This window comes from Lagopus muta, chromosome 6 (genome assembly GCF_023343835.1).
Source record: "Lagopus muta isolate bLagMut1 chromosome 6, bLagMut1 primary, whole genome shotgun sequence".
In the NCBI taxonomy this organism is placed as follows: domain Eukaryota; kingdom Metazoa; phylum Chordata; class Aves; order Galliformes; family Phasianidae; genus Lagopus; species Lagopus muta.
This window is the reverse complement of record NC_064438.1, coordinates 35,530,580-35,553,811: the sequence shown is the minus strand read 5'-3', so window position 1 is coordinate 35,553,811 and position 23,232 is coordinate 35,530,580. Positions and strand designations below refer to the sequence as shown.

Here is a 23,232-nt window from a genome sequence, read left to right as displayed (position 1 = left end):
TCTATGAAACCTACAGCAGATACCAAGAGCACAGCAACACCCCACTGTCATCACTGCTGAAATGCACACCCAACTGTCTCACTGTGCTCACACCCACTCCAGAAAAGACCAAAACTGTTTGATCTCAGCAAGTGTCAATGAATGTCAGAGGGTGCAATTTGTTCTGCATGGAGGAATTAAATGATACACCTTTGCTTCATACACACTTCTATGTCAGACTCCATTTTGTCCAACTGCCCCTCTGCTGCTATCTGTTGCATGGCATCAAAATGTAATTGATGGGAAAAGTATTGATAGGAAAGCTCAGCCTCTTCAGCCATACCACCAACATCTGCCCCTGACATAATGGGCCACCATAATAAAATAGGAGACAATACTTTCAGAGCAGCCCTCATAATCTACTGTGATTCTGGCCTCTAGGAAAATCAATAACTCTTCCAGAAGAAATACGCATGCTTTTCCTCATGGAGACTTTATTGAGGTTACATGCAACACTTCGATGGACTTTTTATCAGGCAGTTTTCTCTAACAGAGCAGAGTAACTCCTGGAATATACCATGGTGTTGAGGACAGACTCCTGGGGCCCCAGGATAGACTCGTACCTAGAGCGAGCTGAAAGAAAGAAGTACAATCAACATCTCAAATTACAGTGCAATGTGGCACGGATCTCTCTGATTCCTCATCAAGCCAGAAGGCATAGTCACGTAATAATTTCTGGTTAAGTTAGGGTGCGGTCATCTGCTAAAATCTTTGTTTGCAAAACATAAACAAGTTTTTCTTCCTTAGGAAAGAGAGAAAAGGAACACTTTTAAGAGGTTTTTTCTTATCCAGGCCATAACATCAGACAGTTCAGAGCACAGCAGGACAGATAAGAGCTCAGATGAAGTTTTCATACATCAGTACAAGGGTAGACAAACTTAGTCATGAGTACTCTCCCAGTGTTTTTCTCTTCTTTCCATACATCCAGATAAAATAGATATTTTCTCTCAAAATTGCTATAGAATGAACCTCATAGTGGCTCACTTAACATAGTCCTACACATTTGAACATGTGCCTGGCTTTTTCCATCTCCACGATTACCTGGTATCTGCTTACACTATCTCAAATCTAGGGAACCCTTTACTGAACACCATCATCTGCTTTGGGCACCCAGATCCCCAAATGTGGTGTTGCTGTATGCTGTCCAGGCTTGAGCTTCCTTGAAGTTGCTACTGACTTTCCACTGGGCTTAGTCAATAAATAGCTACTAACCCTCTGACTTGCCAAGAAAGGCAGTGAAGTAACTGTGAAGTAGGATTGATCTGTTTATTGACATTAAGTAAAAATAACTAGCTGATCTTAAATATCCCTTCCAACCTAAGTCATTCTATGATCCTATGAACTAAGCCTAATTATGGATTTTTTTGTGCAGGAAAGGTGCAGATCATGGTCAGCATGTCTAATAGCTTTATTTGGTCCCACTACAGCATCCTGACATGCTAACACTTCATTGTCAAGCAGACAGTGAAAAAAAAAAAAAAAGATGAAACTCAACACAATTATTTAACAGCTATCTCTATGGAGAGATAATGGAAAACATGAATAAAGGACAATTAATCCACTGTGAGAACGATTTGGGAACTTGCTTAGGCCACGCTGTTAGTTGTGGGAACACTGACTTGTCTACCCAATTAATGCTTTAAAAATATATGAATTAAATCATAATTAAAATCAGCATCTTAATCGCTGGCTTCCACTGATAGTAATATTTTGCATTTATTCTGTTTTTTAAGTAATTGACTACACTGTTGTTCCACAAAGTCTTTCTCCATTAAAGCCCCTTATCTAGCAGTAAAGTCACCACATTGTGCCTACAGCACTCTGACTCCTTTTCACTTTTTCCAAAGGACTCTGTAAGCCACAATAAAAATAATTCTAGCACTTAAGAAAGTATTGACAGTATCATTTTTTCCACAACATTAGAAAAATCTTCTTAAGAGCCTATCTTAAGATAGACATTCACTACGTGCAGTCTTGGGTTTTCCTTTCTGCACTCCTTTTTGAAAGGTTCACTGGGGGAAACTACTGCTGGCTGTGAGGAAACAACAAAGCACATATGAAAAGGCAGTTTTTAATAATACTTGATGGTGGTGGTGTTTGGTTTTTTTGTTTTGTTTTGTTTTTTGCTTTTTTTTTTTTTTTTTTGCTGAGCTGCAAGTGGTTTGTGCTGTGCTGAAGGTTGCCATCATTTTACCAGCCAAGAGAGTGGGAGCCGTGTGTCAAAGAGTGTGAAACTGCCTCCGCCCTGTTCAGACAGCAGGACAGGAGCTTGGAGTTTAAGAGGAATGGTGCACCTCAGTGTGAGCTGAGTGCAAGTGTGGAAACTGGTCTGGATTATGACTGTAAAACTTTTAACATGATTATTACTTAATACCATCAATTTTTGTTGCTACCATGAAGCTGGGAAGCTTGCTCTCAGCACTTGAGGCAGGAAAAAATTTAAAGAATAAGACCAACTGCCTATCAGAGGATCAAATGTACGAACAAGATCCTCAGAAGTGCATCTTAATTAAAACTTACTCACAAAAAAGAAATTCAAATTTTAAATAGAATAAAGCATTTGTCCTGCCATGAGAATGTCTGGAACTGTGCCTAGGACAGACCAATTGCAGTTTACTCTTACAAGTGAGTCTGCAACTGTTTGTGTAAATTGTGTGAACTGTTAATTTTATAACTTGTTATGAACATGTATTTTACATTTTAAGCAGCCAAAGTAATACTGAGACAGTATTTGCCCAGAATAACATCTGGCAAACATCTTATAAAATTGATGCCAAATACTACTTTAATTTTGTGAAGAATTTTATTAGAAACATATTATTTTAAGAAAAGAAAACAAATCTTTGATGCTTTATTATCAAGCCATTCAGAAGAAAATCTGGGAACAGTGCTTTCACGGTTCTGTATCAGGAGGAGAAATTGCTTTAACTAGATATGGTAAATGATCAGTTCTGCATGCTGTGATTAGGACAGCTTTGGTAAATACATGTACAATAACACGTTCAAGATCATGAACATCTGTTCATAATCATCAAACTCAGAAAAAAGAAAAAGATTACATTTATATTTACTTTCTATCTCCCCACAAACCAAATCTAGAACTTTTTACTGTGATCTTTATTTTTTATTTAGTAATAAATTAATAAATAGCAAAGTAGATGCAATATGGGCTTTAACAAAACTGAGGAAATTTTTGTGATACACATAAGCATTTAGGTATGCAGAGGTAGCATAATATTCATGACCTGGCTGCGCATGATTTTATAATCAATTAATGTACATATTTTTGATAAAATAATTATATTGATACAACTACTGGAGTGGATGTAATTGTAGCAATTTTAATGTGCCTTATATTTTATAGAATATTCTCCTTCTAGTTCAAAGAAATCAAGATTATACTACGTATGTAAATGCACCAATGACTGTGAGATAGAAAGAAAAGGGCAGAAATATGCTGTTTTAATTATCTTAAATAATTCAATGGAAGACACTGTGAACTTCTCACTTCTCACTCAGGCAGTTTTAAAAATCTTGGGTTTGTTTGTTAGCATGGATTTAGCTTGAATTATGCAGTAATACAAAGACAAAGAAAGCAGAGCACCATAATTCTTCAAATAAGGCAGGGCAGTTAAAATGCACTTTCATTGAGCCCCTCCACACTTTTGGTTGGTAGGAATGGAGGTAAAATAAGATAAAGTGGAAGGATTTGGGAGAGTTGATTGATGCAAGATTCAACGTGAGCCTGCAAAGTGCATTTGCAGCCCAGAAAGCCAACCATATTTTGGGTTGCATCAAGAGCAGTGTGACCAGCAGGTCAAGAGAGGTGATTCTGTCCCTCTACTTTGCTCTCGTGAGACCCAACCTGGAGAGCTGCATCTGGTTCTGGGGCCCCCAACACAAGAGGACATTGAGCTGTTGGAGTGGGTCCAAAGGAGGGCCACAAAGATTATCAGAGGACTGGAGCACCTCCTCTACAAGGATAGGCTGAGACAGCTGAGGATCTTCAGCCTACAGAAGAGAAGGCTCCTGGGGGACCTTATAGTGGCCGTCCAGTACCTGAAGGAGTTCTACAGGAAAGCTGGGGAGGGACTTTTCATAAGGGCACATAGCAACAAGATGAAGGGAAATGGCTTTAAGCTGGAGGAGTGTAGATTTAGACTAGATATTAGGAGTCTTCTTCTTCTTAAGGTTTTTGTTTTTGTTTTTGTTTTTTTCAAATATCACACTCAATTCTTATTTTCCTTGGAAGAAGAAGAAGTGTGAAAACTCAGCAACTGCAAACCAGCAGTGAAGATGGAGAGGATGAAGACTGTTTTGAACACTTCACCTCTGGCTTTCTTCTTTATCATCACCTATGCTAATGTTAAATGAGAGCGTGATGTCTATGAGAAATTAAAAACTAAGTAAATATTTTAATCATTTTAGTAAAAATCCTTTTAATACTAAGAACTTTTTGGTGTGGCAAACTCTTTCTAAGGGCTGTCTGACTTGCAATCCCAAGCAGCTCAGCTACAGCTTTAGTCTTCTGGCTGGTGGGTTGATATTGTCATGGACAGATTGTGTTTTATTATGGTGCACTGAGACAGACTTACTTCTCTGTAGTTGGGATTTACTGTTTAACCCCGGAAAAACTTTGCTATCTGTGGTAACAAAGGATATGGTTTCTGCAGAGAAATATCTGCTTTAAAAATGAATCTTTTCAAAGACAAACAGAACTTTATTTAGGGTATTTTGTATTTCCTTTTAAATATAAGTGCTGTATGTAGCTCTTATCATTCTGAATCACAAAGATAAGATAAATCTTTCTAAAGCATGAAAATATATATATGGATTTTGGCACAGTCAGATTCCTAAAAAGGAGTTGGTATTTAAGAATCACTGTGTTTGTGTTTTACAAAAATCCTGTATTAGCAATGTTTACTGCTTTGACACATTTTCCCTGATGCTAGCTGAGCTTTGTTAGTGCCAACATCATTAAAGGCTTGTGTTATTTAGATGTTTTTCCCAAGAAGAGGATTTAGAAGGTCCTCACTGGATCATCCATTAACAGCCATCGACACCCTCCCACAAACGAGGTGTTCTTCAGCAGCTGTAAAGCTGCTAGGGTCAAAGCCCAGCCTCAACTTTATCCAAACTAACTGTGAATCTGGAGCACAGGTTCTACCTGAATCCTGAATTCAGGATCCATCCAAAGCTGAAACACAGATAGAGAAGAGTGGCCTTGCAGGGAAGCTGCTGAACTGCCCATGCCTTCCCAAAGAGTCTGGTTTTCCCATGTCCCTATCCCATTCTTAGTGTGGTTCTCACAAGGTTTGACCTGAGACAACTCAACTCAGGGACCTGGCAGAAAATTACTCTTTCTGAATTGTTTTGTTTAGGAGTGCTTTTCTGCCACCTTGGCAAGCAGCACTGGTTGTGGATAAACCTGAGGTGTGCCAAAGCAAGTGCAGGAAAGGTGTGGGGGAACAGACGGAACAAGTTGCTGGATCAGCTCAAGCTGTGACATGTACCTTTGCCCTTACATCTGCTTTGAGGATGACATAATATAATGGTGCTGACAAAGGAGCTTGAGCAGATCTTGGAGTAGTAGTTGAGGGAGACATCGCAACACACCAAGCTGCCATGCCTTCTGCCAGAAGTCACTGGTGACAGAAGACAGGTGTGGATGCAATGCTTTAGCTGCTGCAGGGCAGAACAAAGCCCTGTGTGGTGAGGTATGAAAATCTCATTTTTCAGTTTCTAACTGACATTAAGAATACTATCCCCCTTTCTCCCACCGAGGCTTCGGCAATTCAGCTCTTGGTACTGAAACAGTTTGGCTTCCAGAGAGGAAGAATCTGAAAACAGCGTCTTTAAAACTCTCTGCTCTAAAGAAATATGCATCCATAAACTCCCGGCAATAAACATATCACTGTGTAACAAGGTGTCCAGGCTTCACTGACATTTACCAATTGTTCTTGTCCTTTAAAACACATCTCCCCAGAATCACCCTGCCTGTGTGGTGCTGCCCTCCTTCTGTCTGTGCACTCCCTCAGTATATAATCTGGAGGCAGGTGCAGGGGGTGGAGGCACACATTGCAGAGGTGCAGAGGGGTTTTGGAAATAAGCTTCTAGAACAGAATCTAAGTAAACATAGAGATAATTTTGGAGGGGAAAATACAAGTTTCCACAGCATAGGAGTGAATAAAATATTACATGGCAGAGGGATAGCTCATATATAATTGAAAGATGTATGGTATTTAATTAAAATGTGGTGATGCCCACATGCCTGTGATACATGCACTGCAAACAACCCTTGTATTTGTCCACAGGTGCAGGTGACACCATGAGGTGCCTAAGTACACACCTGATTCATGCTTTTATTGATGACCTGTGCAGCATTGTTACAGAATATGCTGTGCCTTACCCTACCTTTGTCTGGGGACTGTGGAGCAGATCTAAAAGTGCTCAGGAAGGTCACTGCCTGGTCTCACTCTGGCTCTGCTGTTCCTCTTGTCAGGGAGAGAATAGTGGGGACTTCTTTGCTTCCTGCCTTGGCAAGCCCCTGGCTTAGCTTGGGAGCTACTGCAGTCATAGTCCAGCATCTTTCCAGTGTTCTTGTCACTTGTTTCTCCCTGTGGTTTATCTTCATGTGGAAAATTAATGGGTTGGCTGTCACTGTGCTTTGAGTGCTATTTCAGGCTTTAGGGTGTAGGAAGAATCAAGCCATTCTTCAAGAACATAAGCATGCTGCCCACCAGAAACGCAATGCTGGTGAAAAAACACAGATTTTGTCACATCACAAGTTTGACGTGACAAAAAAGTATGAATGCAACAATGCAACAAGAATGTTTCCTACATGTCCAAATTCATCACATTGGCATTTTGTAGCTGAATTAATCTTGCAGCACTTGCTGATTGCCATAGCTGTGTGTTGCTTATCATGCCTGGCTGATTTTTCAGATAAGCATTTAGGGAATCAGAGTTTTATCATACTAATTATAACCACACTTTAACATGGGTACCTAAATTGAGCCAAGTCCTTGGATAACCCACAGCTCATTGCATGTGATTATATCTGATAGTAATACCTTGCATTGGTCCTAGGCAGAAGTGTCAGGGAACATCACCAGTGGAACAGAGGTGTTCTTGGTGTTAGGCATGGGGATGCAAGGAGGACAGGCATGGGATACACCCACCTGCTCAAGCCTCAGGCACAGGCTGTCTGTGGTCCCAGCAGGCAGTCTTGCACCTGAGTCACAGTAATCCCCACTATCACTACAAGCTGGGGGGTGAAAGGATAGAGTGCAGCCCTGCCAAAAAAAGACTCAAGGAGGCTGGTAGATGGCAAACTGGACATGAGTCAGCATTGTGCACTTATGGCCCAGGATGCCAACGGTGTCCTGGGCTACATCAAAGGAAGCATCATCAGCAGGTACTCTGCTCTGGTGAGACTTCACCTGGAGTACTGCATCCAGATGTAGAGTCCTCAGTTCTGGGGAGACATGGACCTGTTGGAGCATGTCCAGAAGAGGGCCACAAAAATGATCCAAAGGATGGAACACCTTTCCTACAAGGGCAGGCTGAGAGAGCTGGGGCTGTTCAGCCTGGAGAAGACAAGGCTCCAGGGAGACCTGAGAACAGCCTTCCAGTATCTAAAGGGGGGTGATAATAAGGAAGGGGACAAACTCTCTAGTGGGGTCTGTTATGATCGGACAAGGGGAAATGGATTCAAACTAAAAGAGAAGGTATTTAGATTGCATATAAGGAAGAAATTTTTTATGATAACAGTGGTGCAGTACTGGGAACAGATTGCCCAGAGATGTGGTGAACATGTGGTCCCTGGAGGCATTCAGGGTCTGTCTGGACTGGGCTCTAAGCAACTTGATCTAGCTTTAGCTGTTTCTGTTCATAGCAGGACCAAACATACCTTTAAAGGTCCCTACCAACTCAAAAAATTCTGTGGTTCTATGATCCCAGACCTGATGGTGAGGGAAGAATGCCCTGCCTAGATGTGGCTTTTGGGGTGAAACTGGACAGGTTCTGGCTTCTGGAGGGCAGCAGAAGTGAAGCTGATCCCCGTGATAGTACCACACACAGACACAGTCACGGTCACAGCCACGGCCACAGGCGTCTCACTGGGAAGATGACTCTGTGGGACACCGAGTGGGGGGTGCTGATGGCCTTGCGTAGTTGAGGGGAGAGCAACGCGGCTCTGAGCGGCCGTACTTAATCGACCCCGGTGTACCGAGAGCGCAGCCCGGCCGCCGTCTGCTTTTTGCTCTGACTGAGCGGAACGTGAAGCTCAGCAGCGACGGGCTGCCTCGTGTGGCTCTGGCGGTACAGCGGGGTGCTGGCAGCCCAGCCCAGGGGCTGTCTTTGTCAACAGCGCCAGCAATGCAACAAGCCCTGGGGGGTGAATAATTAGGGGAAGAGCTGTTTTATTATATAAATCTGTCACGAAATGTTGTGTTCTTTGCCCTGAGAAGCTGCCCTGATGCCCCATGAAATGTTTTCGTCCGTTGTTGAGACTGCCCTTGCAGCGGCTTCGGGAGAGGAATCGAAGCGGCAGCAGCAGAAGGCCCGTGGACATGCCGGACTCGCTCGTAGCCGCGCCGTGCCGCGCCGCCGACATGCCGGCGGAGAATTCCTCAATGGCGCTGGCCCCGCCCCTCCCTCGCAGGGGCTGTGCCGGCTGCCCGCAGGCCACGCCCGCCCGCTCGCACGTGTGGAAATGCTCGCTGCTTGTTCCCCTCGGGCAGGCCCCGCCCCCGAGCGCCTATTGGCTGCAGTGGATGCAGGGGGCGCGGTGGAGGCGTGGCTCTCCATGCCGGGCGGGCTCCACCCACGTGCGGCGGCGCGGCGGGAGCGGGCGGACTGCGAGCACACATCCCGCACGTAGCCCGCGTATTAATCAGCGCGGAGCCATCTGCCGCCCGCTCCTTAAAGCGCTGGGGGTTGCGGGCGTCGTGAGAGTGCGGTTCGGTGTTGTGCGGTAACAGCGATATCAGCGCAGGGCTCCGATAGCAGCGTCGTCCCTGAGGTGCGGGGCTGAGCAGAGGCGCACAGCTGTACGCACCCCGTCCGGGCGTCTGCAAAGTTTGGTCCCGTTCCGGAGTCCCGTCCCGGCCTGGAGCCGGCGGGCATCACCTACCAAGGCGGGTGCCTGCAGGGCAGCGGCGCGCCCGTCCCCGCCGCACCATGCCGCTGGGGCACATCATGCGGCTGGACCTGGAGAGGCTCGCCCTGGAGTACGTCGTGCCTTGTCTGCACGACATCGGCTTCTGCTACCTGGACAACTTCCTGGGGGAGGTGGTGGGCGACTGCGTGCTGGAGCGGGTGAAGCGCATGCACCGGGACGGTGAGCTGGCCGACGGGCAGCTGGCTGGCCCCAGCCGCGGTGTCGCTAAGAGGCATCTCCGCGGCGACCAGATCAAGTGGATCGGGGGCACGGAGGAAGGCTGCGAGGCTATCAACTTCCTTCTCACGCTGATCGACCGCCTGGTGATGTACTGCGGCAGCCGGCTCGGCAAGTACTACGTAAAGGAGCGCTCTAAGGTAAGTGGAGCTGCTCGCGGATGCGAGAGGTTCCCTGCTCCCGGCCCGGGGACGCTCCGTCGGGCTGATCCCGCGGCGCCGTTCCGGGCGGCACCGGGAACGCTGTCCTGGTGACACCCGCGGCGGGATGGGAGCACGGACGGCTTCCCGGAGAGGGGCCCCGCGGGGGGCTGCCCTGTGCCTCGTCCCTGGTACCGCTCCCTCGTCCGTTGATGGCGTTGTGCTGTGTCCCGTCGGCACTTCACTTCCCAGCTGCGGGGACCGTCACTGCCGTGCTGGGAGTACCCTGCCAGAACAGCCTTGCTGTGAGCTTGACTGTTCTTCAGGGACTTGGTCCAGGTTGACGGAGAGCCCTTCCGTACGCTGCTGGATCGGGCTGCTGGGCTACTCGCGGCCGTGCGGCAGGGTAGTCCTAGCTAGTTTCAGTGTTCGTGCCAGTGTCCTACAGCTGAAGGGGCTATCGCTGCACCCGCTGGGATTTGGCACAAAGTAAGAGATTCTCTGTCTTAGTGTGGCAAACTTTTTGTTTTGGTAGGAGAGAGTCTATATTTTGTTCCGAAGCTCCCTTGTTTGGGAATGGAGAGGACCCCTGTGTATTACCGTTGTAGATTTCTTTCCCAATGAAATTTGTCCTTTTTTTGGTAATTAAGTCTGGCCTAACTTTGCTATTCTGTCTTGCTGTGGTGAAGCAGGCTGGTTTGGCACCAACTTTATTTCTTTGTCTTGAATGTTGAAAGTGTCCTTGTGTCTTTTTTTTTTTTTTTTTTTTTTTTTTTTCCCTTTCTTTCCTTTTCTTTTCTGACTTGAATTCTGTAATATGTAGCATACTTCTAAAACATTCATGTCTTTTTCGGAAGTGCAAGAAATAAAAATGATGTGTGGGTTTTTTTTGTTTTTTGTTTTTTTTTAATTAAAAGACGAATGAAAGGTTAAGTATTTGGTTGGGTCCTAACTTGCAATGAACTAAAGGGATGTGTGATTCGTGATGAGATTCTTTTTTTTCTCTACAGAAAAATGAAGGAACTTACATGCCATATTTACCAGCTGCTTGGGAACCTCTTAGAACCTGTGTGTTGGAAGGCCCTCACACACTTCCACACAGTGATGGGAAAAACACAAGGCTGGAGCACAGCTCTGTTGTGCAGCCCCACTGAACTGCCCATCGATCTGGTTAAAGCTTGGGTAGATTTAGTTAAAAATGAGTGGATCAGTGTTCGCTTATCTGTGGTGTAGGGAAGTATAAATACTCAGTCTGCTTGGTCATGCATCTAAAGGCATCTCAGATCCTTCTCTGGGTGGCTTCTGTTTGCCTAGCTTCTGAAGGCACAATGCTGTATGTTAGCAAGGTATCTGGGGAAAACTCAGCTAGATGTGGGAGGGCTGCTGGTGCTGGCTGGGGAGAAAGGTCTCTTGGGATGTAGTCTTTGAAATGGAGTTGTGGTCTTGCCACAATTTTGTGCCAACAGTGGTAACACATGATAGAACTTGTTTTATAAATAAGTACCAAGCTGCTTGCTATCGAGTCTTTTGGCCCTTGTGATTCACCAGGGAAGTATCAGCCTCCAAGTAGTATGTGAAAATGCTGCACAACAACATGAGATTGAAAGGGGCTCAATATAGTTTGCAAAACTAAATGCAGAGAAATATCCATCTGAAATTAAGAGTAACAAATCCCTTAATGATAATAATATAAATGCCATAGATATGGGAGTAGCAGCTGTCATGTGTAGCTGGCATGTGGGACACCTTTGCCAGGAAGATTATTCCCATGACTAATCAAGTGACTCCTGCAGTGCATGCAGGCTCCCAAGTCACCTATGGACATTCTCTTTCCACCATTAAACCAGCCCTTTTTGCTTGTTTTCTGAAGACTTGTGAACACATATGCTGAATTTAAAAATATGATTTTCTTTTTTTTTGTTTGTGTGTATTTTTGTTTTATCAACTGTGCACAGAAATGGATGCTCAGAGAACCTCTCAGAGGGAGATGTTTCTAAACAACTGGGCCAACACTTCTTAGATAGGGATGTGCTATTTATTGGTTTGAGAAATAAATATTTGACAGATAGGGCAAAGAGTTCCATAGCAATCTGTTGAAAGTGTAAGCCTTTGGCTACATGGTAACTCCTTGTTGTGGAAGTGAATTGGCCTCATCACTATTTATATATTTAAGGTTTTTAAATAGTAGTATGTCTTTAATCTGCAGACTAAGTATTGAAAAAGTAGGAGTTTTCTTAATAAATGAACTTTTATGAGCTAAATGTCTGCTTATTGTAATGTGCTTCATGGGTTTCATTTTTTCATAGCTAAACAAATGTCAGAAGACAAGAAAGACTCTTGTACAACAAAGGAAGCTTTCCTTGCAGCTACATATGAGAAATGAGTCAGAGTAGGATTTTGTTGTTTCCATATGACTTTCAACACCATTGCAAGAAAGTTGAGATTGCATCAAAGAGAATGGATGGAAGTTAAACTTTTACAAGGGTACCGGATACATTTAAGAGCTTTTAGTTGGTATTTGAGGGCTGATAATGAAATGTAACCTTTCATCCTTGCAAAGCAGTGATCCAAATTTATCTTTGGAACAAGTAATATTTAAAAATATTAGCTGACATGGTTAAAAGATAAAAATAACTAGATAACATCCTTTTAGAGTGCTCTTCTATTGCAGACCCCACGTAGTGTTAGTTGATTTCTGCATCCTCTTAAAGTAGAGTTTCTATTTGGTAGTGAAGTAATTCAGTGGTTCTCTTTTTGCAGTGGATAATGTCTGAGGATCTCGCCAGGATGTATTTGAGCTGCATTCAGTCATCTTGGTATGAGGAAATTGACATCCTTGCACAGAGCGACTCTCTGGCCCAAGGACAGATACCATATTCTGATGACCTATCTGCATGCTGCAGGAGCTCTGGTACTCAGCAGGGAGCGGCTGGCTGCTGGCCAGAGCTGATGAGCAAGGCAGTAGCATACTCTGTGAGGCCAATCATCTGGAGTGTTCTGAAACCAGTGGCGCCTCAGGGGCTGCCCATGAAGTGCTGCAGCATCTAGCTCCTTCTGTCCCAAAGTCTCTCTTGGTCATAGTTGGGTTCTGCAGGGGCTCTTGGTGCTGGAAGTCTTCCCATCTGTGAAAAGCATGAGCCCACCTGCATGTAAGGTGTGGAGGTGACACGGGCCTGCCACGTGTTATGGAATGATCCAGGGGCAAGAGTGAAGTTCTATAGATGAGATGTCTTGTGAAAAATCCTTGTGTGTTATAAGTAAAGAATCCAAGGCAACAGTAGTTTTTTTTTAAAAAAATAAAAATAGGGTAATATTTGCTTACAGATGCAAGAAATGCGATTTCTAGATTGGAAGCTGCAGGTGTGCTAGTTGCTGGGGAGTTCGGGGTACTTGCCCTTTCAGCAGTCTGAGTGGTACTTCAGAGCTGAAGGAGCCCTGGGTGTGTGCAGTGGGAGGCAGGAGACCTTGCCTGTCCCTGAGGGGATGTGGCTGTTCCCCTGTTCACACTTCTCTGAAGAAGAGTGGCATTCCCTGCAGTCAGGCAGGGTGCCTGAGTGATGTCTTCTGCCAGCATCTGCTGCTCTGGGCCACTTGTGCCAGGTCAGCACTGAGGCCCAGTGTGCACTAGTCCCCAGATGTGATGGCCTGACAAGGTGGCTTGGTAGAGCTTGATGTGGATTCTGTACCCTGGTCCTGGCAGTGGCACAGCCTGCTGCATGTCACTGATACCCTTCTGGTGCTGCTGTGAGTTGAAATCTATGTGAGGGTGACTTGTGGGGTACCTTGAGCTGGTGAGCCAACTGGCTACAAAATGAGGTAAGAAGCCCTAGTCCTAAGAGCTGACATCTATTGAAGAAAGCCTGAGGCTGACATTTTAAGCTCAGAATCCAAGTCATACTGTTCAATATCAAGTATATGGCCTGAAGTTAAAAAATGTTTTCAATATGAGCTTCGTTTGCTTAGAAGTCCCTGTGGGATGTGAACTCTTTTGAAAACCGTGCTTCAAAAGCTTACAGTGGGCTTTTCACTCTTCTTCTGGAATGCTTTCTGCATCCTCATGATGCATACCTCCCAGTCACCCAGACCCTGGTGGGCTCTCTTTGAAGGTCACAGGAGAAGCAGGCACAGTGTGGTGGTGGCACTGCATGGCTCATGAGTGACAGCTGAAAAATGATGCAGGTCCTTGTGTGTGTTCGTAGATAGGTTTTGAAACCTGGCCTGTCTAGCAGGTTGTTACCAAGATTTCTGTTCCTGAGGATTTAAGAAATACATAAGATGGCACAGATCAGGTTTTTTTTTTTTCTTCTTCCAAATTCATCAGATAATGAGACAAAACAGTTTTGCATTTATTTATGAGAAAAAGAAAAATTCTATTCTATGCTCAAAAGAATTCAATTTCTGTCCATTGCAATTAAAATGGGAAGAGACACTGCTTTTTCTGATTTGAGGTGCAGATGTGAGGAGCTGGATAGCAGAGCTGAAGATCTGCCTATAGAAATATACTGGTTCATTGTTCTTCACAAAGGATTTTTTGATACTTGCGTAGCAGCATGCCTTGCAATTAGTTGACAATGGGAGGTCTGATGCATACTGCCATCCAGAAGAAATATGCATAATTTTTCTTTCTTTTTTTCCTAATCAAATGCACATGTTCTGGCATAGTGGGTAGGTAGGTTCAAATCTGTTCTTCTGGCTGGCTGCCGGCAGAGTCCAGAGGCACTGGAACTGTAAATACAGCAGACAAGTCATTTTATGATATCAGACTGAGGAATTCAGCATTGGCAGGGATCCTGGAGTGGTTGCTTTGGCTCCATGTCAAAACTGATGTTTATATGTGTTTGTCAAGCAGGATTAGTTAGCTTGGTTAATTATACACATGAATGTATAATTTTTACTTGACAGTCAGAGCAATAAATGAATATAAACCTGGGTATATTGGCTTGCTTTTATTTTTCATCAAATTATTCTCAGTGACTTTTTGAAAGTTTCAAAATATGTTTATTTTCTGCAATCTATCAGCATGGATAGAGTATTGGCAAAGAGGATCAACATTTTACAGACAGTGGTGCATGTGCCCACAAGTGAGCTCAGGAGCATGGGTGGCCTTGGTAGAATGTTAATGGAGCTTGTACTTAAGCTGCTTATAAGCCACTTCACTTCAAACCTAAGCTTAGTACCCCTTTCGTGTCATCGCTCCTAAGAACCCGAGTTTAGTGCACTGATGATAGTCTTACTTCATGGCAGAAATGGAGAAACTGCACCATCCTCGGTGAGTGTGGCACCAGAGCCCCTGCCAGCCAATGGCTGCTGTTGGCCATCCTGCCCAGCCCTTGCAGAGAAGTCTGAAATCACCCACTGGTCTCCTTGAGGAGACTGCCCCTGCACTATGCAGTCAGGATGCAGAGGAAGACAGAAGATGGCTATTCCTGCAAGATGGGGGAAATGAGTGGAGGATAGATGGCATGGAGGGCACACTGTACGCATTTGAAGTGTCAGGGTGGTTTATTCAATATTTTTCATGTCTGTAGTTTTGCAGTCAGGCAGTGCTTGATGAGACTTACTAGACTCCTGAGCTGTATAATGATGGCAGAGCAGTGAGGTTTTTCTACAGTCTTCCACGTACTGGTAGCACATCTTCCTCAGTACCTGCCTACCCACTGCAATAGCTGTTTTGGTACCAATCCATTCCAGTGCTGCTATGTTAGCTTGTAAAGCCAGAGACTTGCAGGTGAAGCCATACTGATGTGCGTGCCAATATCCCTATTACTCACAAGTCCTAAGTAAATAGGTGCCTCTCAGTTTGTTTTTGTATAAGGGATCATTGCTTGTTAGCTGTTGATGTAAGCCTTACCCAGCTGTGTGGGGAGGAATGTGGTAAGCAGATGGCATGAGTGCCACTTGGGTCATGGTGTGCTTGTCCTTTGGACTAGGTGGGTGTGTGTGGCACTGTCAGGCACAGTGTCCTTGGGAGAGTTGCTAGGGCAACTCTAACTACTAAAATCTAACTACAGAAGTAAGATTTAAGTCAGCTAACATCTTCTCTCCCTTACTTTGATCCCACTTTGTACCTCCACACCTTGGAATAAAGTAATGTCACACAACATTTGAAATAAGTCAATTCCCAGCAGCACATGCGGGATTCAGAGGGCAGTGCCCCCCACTGCCCCTTTGCCTGGTAAGGAGGGATGAGCTGACAGCCTTTTTCCAAGGTGGTTATTAATGAACAATTGAGTTCATTACAGCTCAGTGCTAATAACAGCTTATTTGTTTAAATGAAGATGCATTGATGCTGGTAACACTGATGCAGGACAACGTGTACACAATAAAGTGAACTTTTTCCTTTCCATTAAGAATTCCAGATGCCTGTGCTGACCCTGATATCCTTACTTGATATCAAAGTAAACTCTTGTTTCATCAACTTCCAGACTTATTTGATTTGCTCAGCCTTATCCTGGATGTTGCCTCCTGAGAAATTGTCTTAGATTAATCCCGGAAGCCTTTTCTCCCTCCCTTTTCTCTTCTGCTACACCTTTTCTTCTAAACACGACTTTTTTTTTTTTTTTTTTTTTTTTTTTTTTTTTTCCTTCCCCCCTCCCTTCCTCTCAGCAGTGATGATGGTGATGGGGCTTAGCAGGCTGCCTAGGGAGGTGATGCAATGCTCCTTGGAGGTGTTGAAGAACCATGTAGATGTGGCACTCCATGACATGTTTTGGTGAGGATGGGCTGGTGATTGGACTGGATGATCTCATTAGTCTTTTCCAACATTAATAATTCTATGATTCCTTCCCACATGTGGAAGGGTTGGGGCAGAGGGAAGATAGAATCAGAGAGGAGGTAAAATCACAGTGACCTGAACCTGGATGCATTTTTAATAGATGAAAAATTGATGCTTGCTCAGTGGACTGGGCACACTTAGAAATTAACACCAAATATTTCAAGATGACTCTTACAAAGTACTTATTATTATTAAATACTTTTCTAAGAAGTTTTCTCCTGCTTCTGTTTTAAGGATTGTCTTTCCCTCATTATGTTGTAGGTAAAAGGTAAGTTGTCCTTTGGCACCAGCAGGTTGCAAAGTGCTTGTCCACCTTGCAGTGGATGGCTTGTGAGAGTTAGGAGGTCAGGAAGGGAAGCTGGTGAATAAGTGTTGCTGGTTTTAGGCTTATGGAGGAGGATATGCACATGGCAACTTGAGGGAATTGAGAGCCCTTCATTGGATTTATCATGACTGTAATCCTTCTGTTTCAGTGCTGAGAACTGAAAGCATTTTAGAAGGCTGCCAGCAGCATAAGGCTGCTTAAGGATCTGGAAAGGCTTTATTGGATTAACAGGGGAGATGTAGGGTTGAGATGCTTTTGGAACTGCTCCTGGTACCTGTACAAGGGCAGCTGATATCCCCTTGGTGGGCTCAGGGTTATGAATGACTACTGCAGGGTGGCTTTGCAAAAGGTTTTGATTTACGCTTTACATTAGGTAGCAATTTGTTTCAGATCTTTTATTGCTTTGAAAAGAGACGACAGGGAGTTGGTCAGGAAAGCAAGAAGATCTCTCTAGATGTTTAGACAGCTAGGAGGAGGAAGAAAAATAATGAAGGAAGCTTCTGCCAAATAGTCTGTCTCCTGCTGCTTAAATATTCACAGGCATGCCATTCATACTGCTCCTGCAATGGTCTGGAGAGCTGTAAACCCCATTTTCCCCTGTCACTCGCATCTGCATCTTCTGTCCCTCAGTGACGGAGGAGCTCTTCCCCACAGTCATTTTTTTTGTCATCATTGTTTTTCAATAAGATGCACAGATGAAGAAAATCAGTGCCATCACAAAACACTTAATGGAAAACATTTGGTTACAGAAGCAGCTCGTTGCTCTAATTCTGCACAAGTAAAATAGTGCAAGAGATTTTACTGAACATAATGATTCCATGAAAGCTCAGCAAACATTTGTGCCACCAGCCACCCATGGCACAAATGAACAGTGTAGATTAGAGGAGTGTATAGAGCACGCTGTCTACATAGTCTGGAAACAGTTTGCCCAAAGCTTTGTCAAATGGAAATGGCAGAGTAACCACATCTTTTTGGCATACACCAAGGAACTACAACCTACTTTGTAGCAAGGAATAACTTTTTAAAATATATATATTAAAAAAATATATGTGAATATGAAGTGTGTGTGTGTGTGTGTGTGTGTGTGTGTGTGTGTGTGTGTGTATATATATATATATATACACACATATATATGTGTATATATATATATATATATAGTTCACATCCTTTTCATCAGGATACTCTTTACTTTCTTTTCAGATCTGACTGGCCAAAAAAAAACATTTGCATTTTTTCACTTCTGTACGTCATAATAATCTTTGCATAGACCTTATTTCTTGCACTGTCACTTTTTAAATTACAATTTGATAAGACAAGGTAAATGTTTCTGAAGGTTTGACTCCACATCAGGAACTGAAGCTTTTTTTTTTTTTTAAAGTCCATTTGAAATCAATGGGTCTGTAGCACATCCTTTTGTGCTTGTCTTGTGTGCTACAGTATTTAGACTACTTCAGGAAAAGTTGTGATTTCTTGTTCTGCCCTAATTCTTCCTCTGTTTTGTCTTGGGTTTGGAATAGATTTTTTTGCTGCTTGGAAGGGAGTAAGGAGCCTTTCTTGATGAAAGGCTAAGTATGCACGCTGTTCACACTGTAGATGGCAGTTAGGATTTGTTTCTGACTTTTGTAACTGTTTGTCTCGCAGCAAACCTGCTCATACCAGGAGAGTTATCCCAGCAGCGCATATGGGGACGTATATGCTGCCCAGTGCAGGACTGGGGAATGCTGCCTGAGCAGGGAGAGCCTGGGATGCACAGCAGTGTTTGGCAGGTGTGCTCCAGGCAGTGGGTGCTGGTGGAAAAACATCCAAAACTTGAGAAATTTGGTAGGAGTGTGCTCTTTTTTTTTTTTTTTTTTTTTTTTTTTAATAGTACTTTAAATCTCAGTTCTCAACTTTCCCACTCCTAGGTTAAGTTGTGCTTGTAGTGTTTGCTGCTGTAGACTATGTGAAGTGTAACTGCACCTTTCCCTTCTAGTTTCCTATCCGGAATCTGGTAGAAGTAGTTTGAAGGCGGAAAAGGGAGGAGCTTCACTGTAAGTGCTGTAGCATGTCCTTCCATTGAGGTATTCAAATTATGGTGTCTGACTAGCCATGCATGAAGAGAACAGTGTCCCCCAGATGTACTGATAATCATTCTTTACAGTATTTACCACTGCTTCCATTTTCCTAAGTTAACATGAGTTCTGCTTTTCTCTGGCTGTGCAGCATGTGCACGGTGTCTCTGGAGCTGGCCAACAGGAAGGGTCACTGCCTGGTTAAGTATTTTACATGCTTCCTCTTTGCAGAGGAGCAATGAGAGAATTTGCAAATGCAAGTCCTTGCTGACAAATGTACTGTAATTTAACATATGATAGTTGTCAAAGGCTGACATGTCAAGGTTTTACATTTCACTTATATTTCCAAATACACAAATTGGCACCTAACTAGTGACTTAGAGGTTCAGTGCCTGCCTGAGACAGAGATAATTTCTTGGCAATAGTGAAAATGTTGTTGACCTGTACATTGGTGTGGTTTTTGTTTTTTTTTAATTAATATGCCTGCAAGTGATAGAAATACTTCCTATTTCTTGTTCTTTGTGTTACAGTTGTCTTCTGCTAGGTCTCGGTTAAAAGCCTGTCTGCTTACAATCCACAGAACAAACTTCAGCTAAGCGCGATAATTTGGCTGCAGTTAGGAAAAACAGCAAGTTATGCTGCTGGTGACCAGAAGTAGAAATTGTGTCCCATGCCTATTGATGCTTCTATACCCCTCTATCTCTGACTGGCCCCCCTTTGTCTGTATCCCCCCCTTGCTAGGGGGCTTCCTACCCCCTGCCCTCTTGTCTCCATCCCAATAAGCAGCAGGGGTAGGGACAGGGCTGCTGGCCCTGGCTGCCCAGCAAGTACCCCAGAGAGCAGCTCCCACCCAGCCCTGTCAGCCACACCTGCAGTGGCTCTGAGGACACACTGCTCCCATCATGCTGGATGCCAGAGAGGAAAGCTTTTGGAGAGGAAGAGGAAAATGAAGGGAACAGAGCCAGAAAGACCTCTCCAGGCTTTCTGCATCCTCAGGAAACATCCTGAGCCCACACTACAGACCACACCTCCTGCTCAGCACTTGCAGTGCTTCCTGCAAAAACTACTTTGCATTCTGAGAAACACTATTACTTTAAGTCCTGGTCCCAAATTCTGTCTTGAGACCTTCTGAAGTCTGTTGCTGTGGGAGTTACTGGGTAAGGATGCAGGAAGCAGCAGAGGAGCAGAGTGAAGGGGGCTGGGAAACTTGCAGCCATGGCCATGTCCTGCACAGGGCCACCACCTGGGTAGTGTCTCTGTGAGTGGCCATACTGCCATAATGTCAGCCTGTAGGGCTGGATTTTTTTGTCGGGTGGTGGCAGCATAAATCTGTGGGAGAGTCTTGACCAGTAGAAAAAAAAAGAAGTAGGATTTTAGCAGACTGAGTTCACATCTGGGCTCTGGTGCTGCCTGGCAGCTGGGTTTTAAGACTTCCTCAACTGTGGGTCGAGGGCTTTTCTAAATGGTAACGTGCAACTACAAGGGTATGAAAATGGATGGAGCTCCATTTGCCGTGTGCATTCATATGTGTATCTATGCATGCTTTCTTTGCTCAGAGTTGCCTAGTTCCTGTTGACACACATCTTGCTATTATGAGCATCAACTGTGGATGGTGGGGTGGGGACACAACCACACTTAAATGAATAGATAGATTTATTTATTTACTAATATGTTTTTATTGCCTAACCTTAGAACAGGTGTATAGTTATATCATCATAAACGGCCTTGAATTTGAACAGCTTCTCTCTTTTTCTGTGGGGAAAAGTGCTGTGTCACTATGAACACGTTCACCCCCTTTTATTGCACCCAGACTCAACAGATTGCATTGGTGTGAGGTACAAGGGTAGCCAAAGCAGTCAAAGCCTTAGAGATAAAGACTGCTTATGTTGTTTAGGCACAGCAATATTACTTCTGATGGTAATTTATTATAGGTAGCTTTAATGAGTTTACCCATAAATATTAATTTACACAAAGTCCTGTGCAGGGTAAGTGTGCTGTTAGCTAGGCAATGTCCTTCACAAAGGTGGGGGCAGCAGGAGGCGAGTGAGACAGCTTCATTGCAAAGTTAAGGTAGGAGATAACTGGTTTCATCAATTAGCCTTAATTTGGCAATACTGCTGTGGTAACAAACACTTGAAAACCATTCACCTCAGTTTTAGTGCAGTAATGTTTGGGCAGTCTTTGAAGCCTGAATGGCTCTAACAGCTTTGTGAGCAACCTTGAGGCACTTTTAGAATACTGCTATGTCACAGTTTAGTCTGGACCCTGCCACCTTTGGTAGCAAGGAGGGACACATGCTGCTGAGACAGGGGTGAAGGGGAACGTCTGTCCCCAGTGAGGTTGTCTTCAAGTTGGTGGTGGTTCACAGCCACCTTTGGTGTGAGATGTTTGAGGAATGCATAGCAGGTGCCACCTAGCAGGTGTTAGGTGATAAAGCCTTGTGGGCAGCACTGTTCACTCACCCTGGGCCCACAGGTTTAAAAGTGAACGGCAGGTAACAAAGAAAAAGAGCTTTAGCCAGCTCATGCAGCTCTGATAGCAGCAAGAAACCTGCAAGAACTTGCTGTGGTGGCTGTCTTTCTTGGCCTTTTTTAATGCACCTCTAAGAGCTTTGAAATACACAGAAGTCTTGAAATGTTGCAGTGAAAAATGTGGTGTAATCTTCTGGTGATTGGTAAGTAGCAGAACTGAAAAGGTCTTAATTCCTGACAACGGATGCAAGAATGGAATAGTAAAGGAGCTATGACCTTATCTTCTTACAACATAGGTGGGAATATCCCGTGGAGGATGTATTTGCTGGTTGCCATGCCTTTATTCCCCACTGGGAGCCTGACCACCCAGGGACATCCTTACATATTTCCTTAATGAGCCTGCACTGACAAAGCCCCTTTCCGCGGGGGTGGCCTTCTCCCTGCCCCATGGGGCTCGTTACAGAGCTTACTACATCTGTGCTGGATGTGCACCTGCACTGGATTTGTACCCATGCTGGGATGTGCACCCACATTAGATGCATATGGAGCTTTCTCATTAGTGCTGGTCATCCTAGTTTGCTTCTTGGGGGAGAGGGATAGCAAAGTAGTTTTCTGGGTGATTAAAGAGACCTTCAGGTACAGGCAAAAGTAATCCAAAAGTGCAACATCACAGGGCACTTTTTTTGAAGCATAGGTGTTTTAGCCTATCTGTAAGAGGCATGCAGGTGTGGGAGACCAGTGAGACCCAGCAAAGAGAAGCGCCCTGCTGGTGCGTGCTGCAAACATGTATCTTTTTTTTCCTCTTCCCTCCACAGCTTCTCTATGAAGTGTACTCTGGAGGAAAGTTTGCGTTTGATTGCTGATAGCCTCACGCTCTGCACGTAGCACTGTCATTAAACCATCATCTTGCTGGCCGGCAGCCAGGGCCCGGCAGCTGAGGGTGGGCGGTCCTTCTGAACTGAAGCAGCCTTTATTGATACACTGGGGCACTGCGCATGTTTACAGCTGCTAATTGGGGGCTTAAACTGAATATCCTTGACTGAACTAACTCACTGGCAATAGCTGTTTAAATTTCAGGTCCTGCCACGATGGCATGTCTGCTCTTCACAGCACTTTAATCTCTGTTGTAGCTGTATTGTCTCTGCCTGCTTGCAAGGAGCAATGGCTGGGTAATGTTTCAGCCTAAAAACTAGTTTTAGGTCAGAGGGTGATGTAAAATAAGTCTTAACCTGATTTTCCCATTGCAGAATGTCAGACATGAGCTCTAGGAACTGGAAAAAAGTGTTAATCGACATATGTGCAGGAATATGTGGATTATTAAACATACAAGACAGAAGATTAATCTTTTTCTCAATTAGAAGAGACAAAGGTGCCCACTGCAAGTACAGCTGGGATCCTACGGCAATTTTAGATTTATTTCCTTAAACCTTAGTCTTCTCTTTTCTCCTGGTCTTGCCAAGAGACTGAAGACTATGTCTGAGTGGTAGCCTGACAACAGGAGATGTTTTGTTAAGTCAAATAAAATAACAATCCAGACAGTATATGGAAGAAGGTAAATGTAACTCTTTCATCCATGAAATAAAAAATCAGATTCTTCTCCTTAGAAACAGGGAGACCTTCCCCCTCCATCAGGTCCTTTGCAGTTTGCTGAATAGCCTCTCCAACTCTGGGACCCCAAGAAGCATCCAGCAACAGGGAGATCTTGATGAAACTCACTGTTGTCTCCAAGCTCAGTTCACAAATGCTCCCTTGGCAGCTGCAAGTTGTTACTGCCAGCTCAGGTCATGTCTGTTGCATGATTGCCCTTTGCCTTCTCGCTGTATAGTGGCAATGCCCTGACAGCCAACTGGAAACTGGAGAGCATCCACACTTATCTCAAAGTGGACGTTCTGCTAAGAAAAGAAGAAAAATAGTCTTATTCTGAAGCTGTCCTTCTCCATAATAGAACTCTTTAAGCCACGAAGAGCTAATTTTTGTTGTCCATCATTAGAAAAACTTCATGAGCCTTGTTACAGATTAATTTAATAGTTC

General features: G+C 44.2%; 1 protein-coding gene across 2 annotated transcripts in view; it reads left to right on the top strand.

Annotated features, from left to right (window-relative positions):
• Positions 1 to 8,857: 8,857 nt before the first annotated feature.
• The window catches only part of EGLN3 (egl-9 family hypoxia inducible factor 3), a 30,539-nt gene continuing 16,164 nt past the window's right edge, over positions 8,858 to 23,232 (top strand). For both annotated transcript variants that reach the window (XM_048948995.1, XM_048948996.1), the window contains exon 1: positions 8,858 to 9,579. In XM_048948995.1, coding sequence (XP_048804952.1) covers positions 9,223 to 9,579 — 357 coding nt within the window. In that variant the 5' untranslated portion in view covers positions 8,858 to 9,222. The remainder of the gene's footprint in view (positions 9,580 to 23,232) is intronic.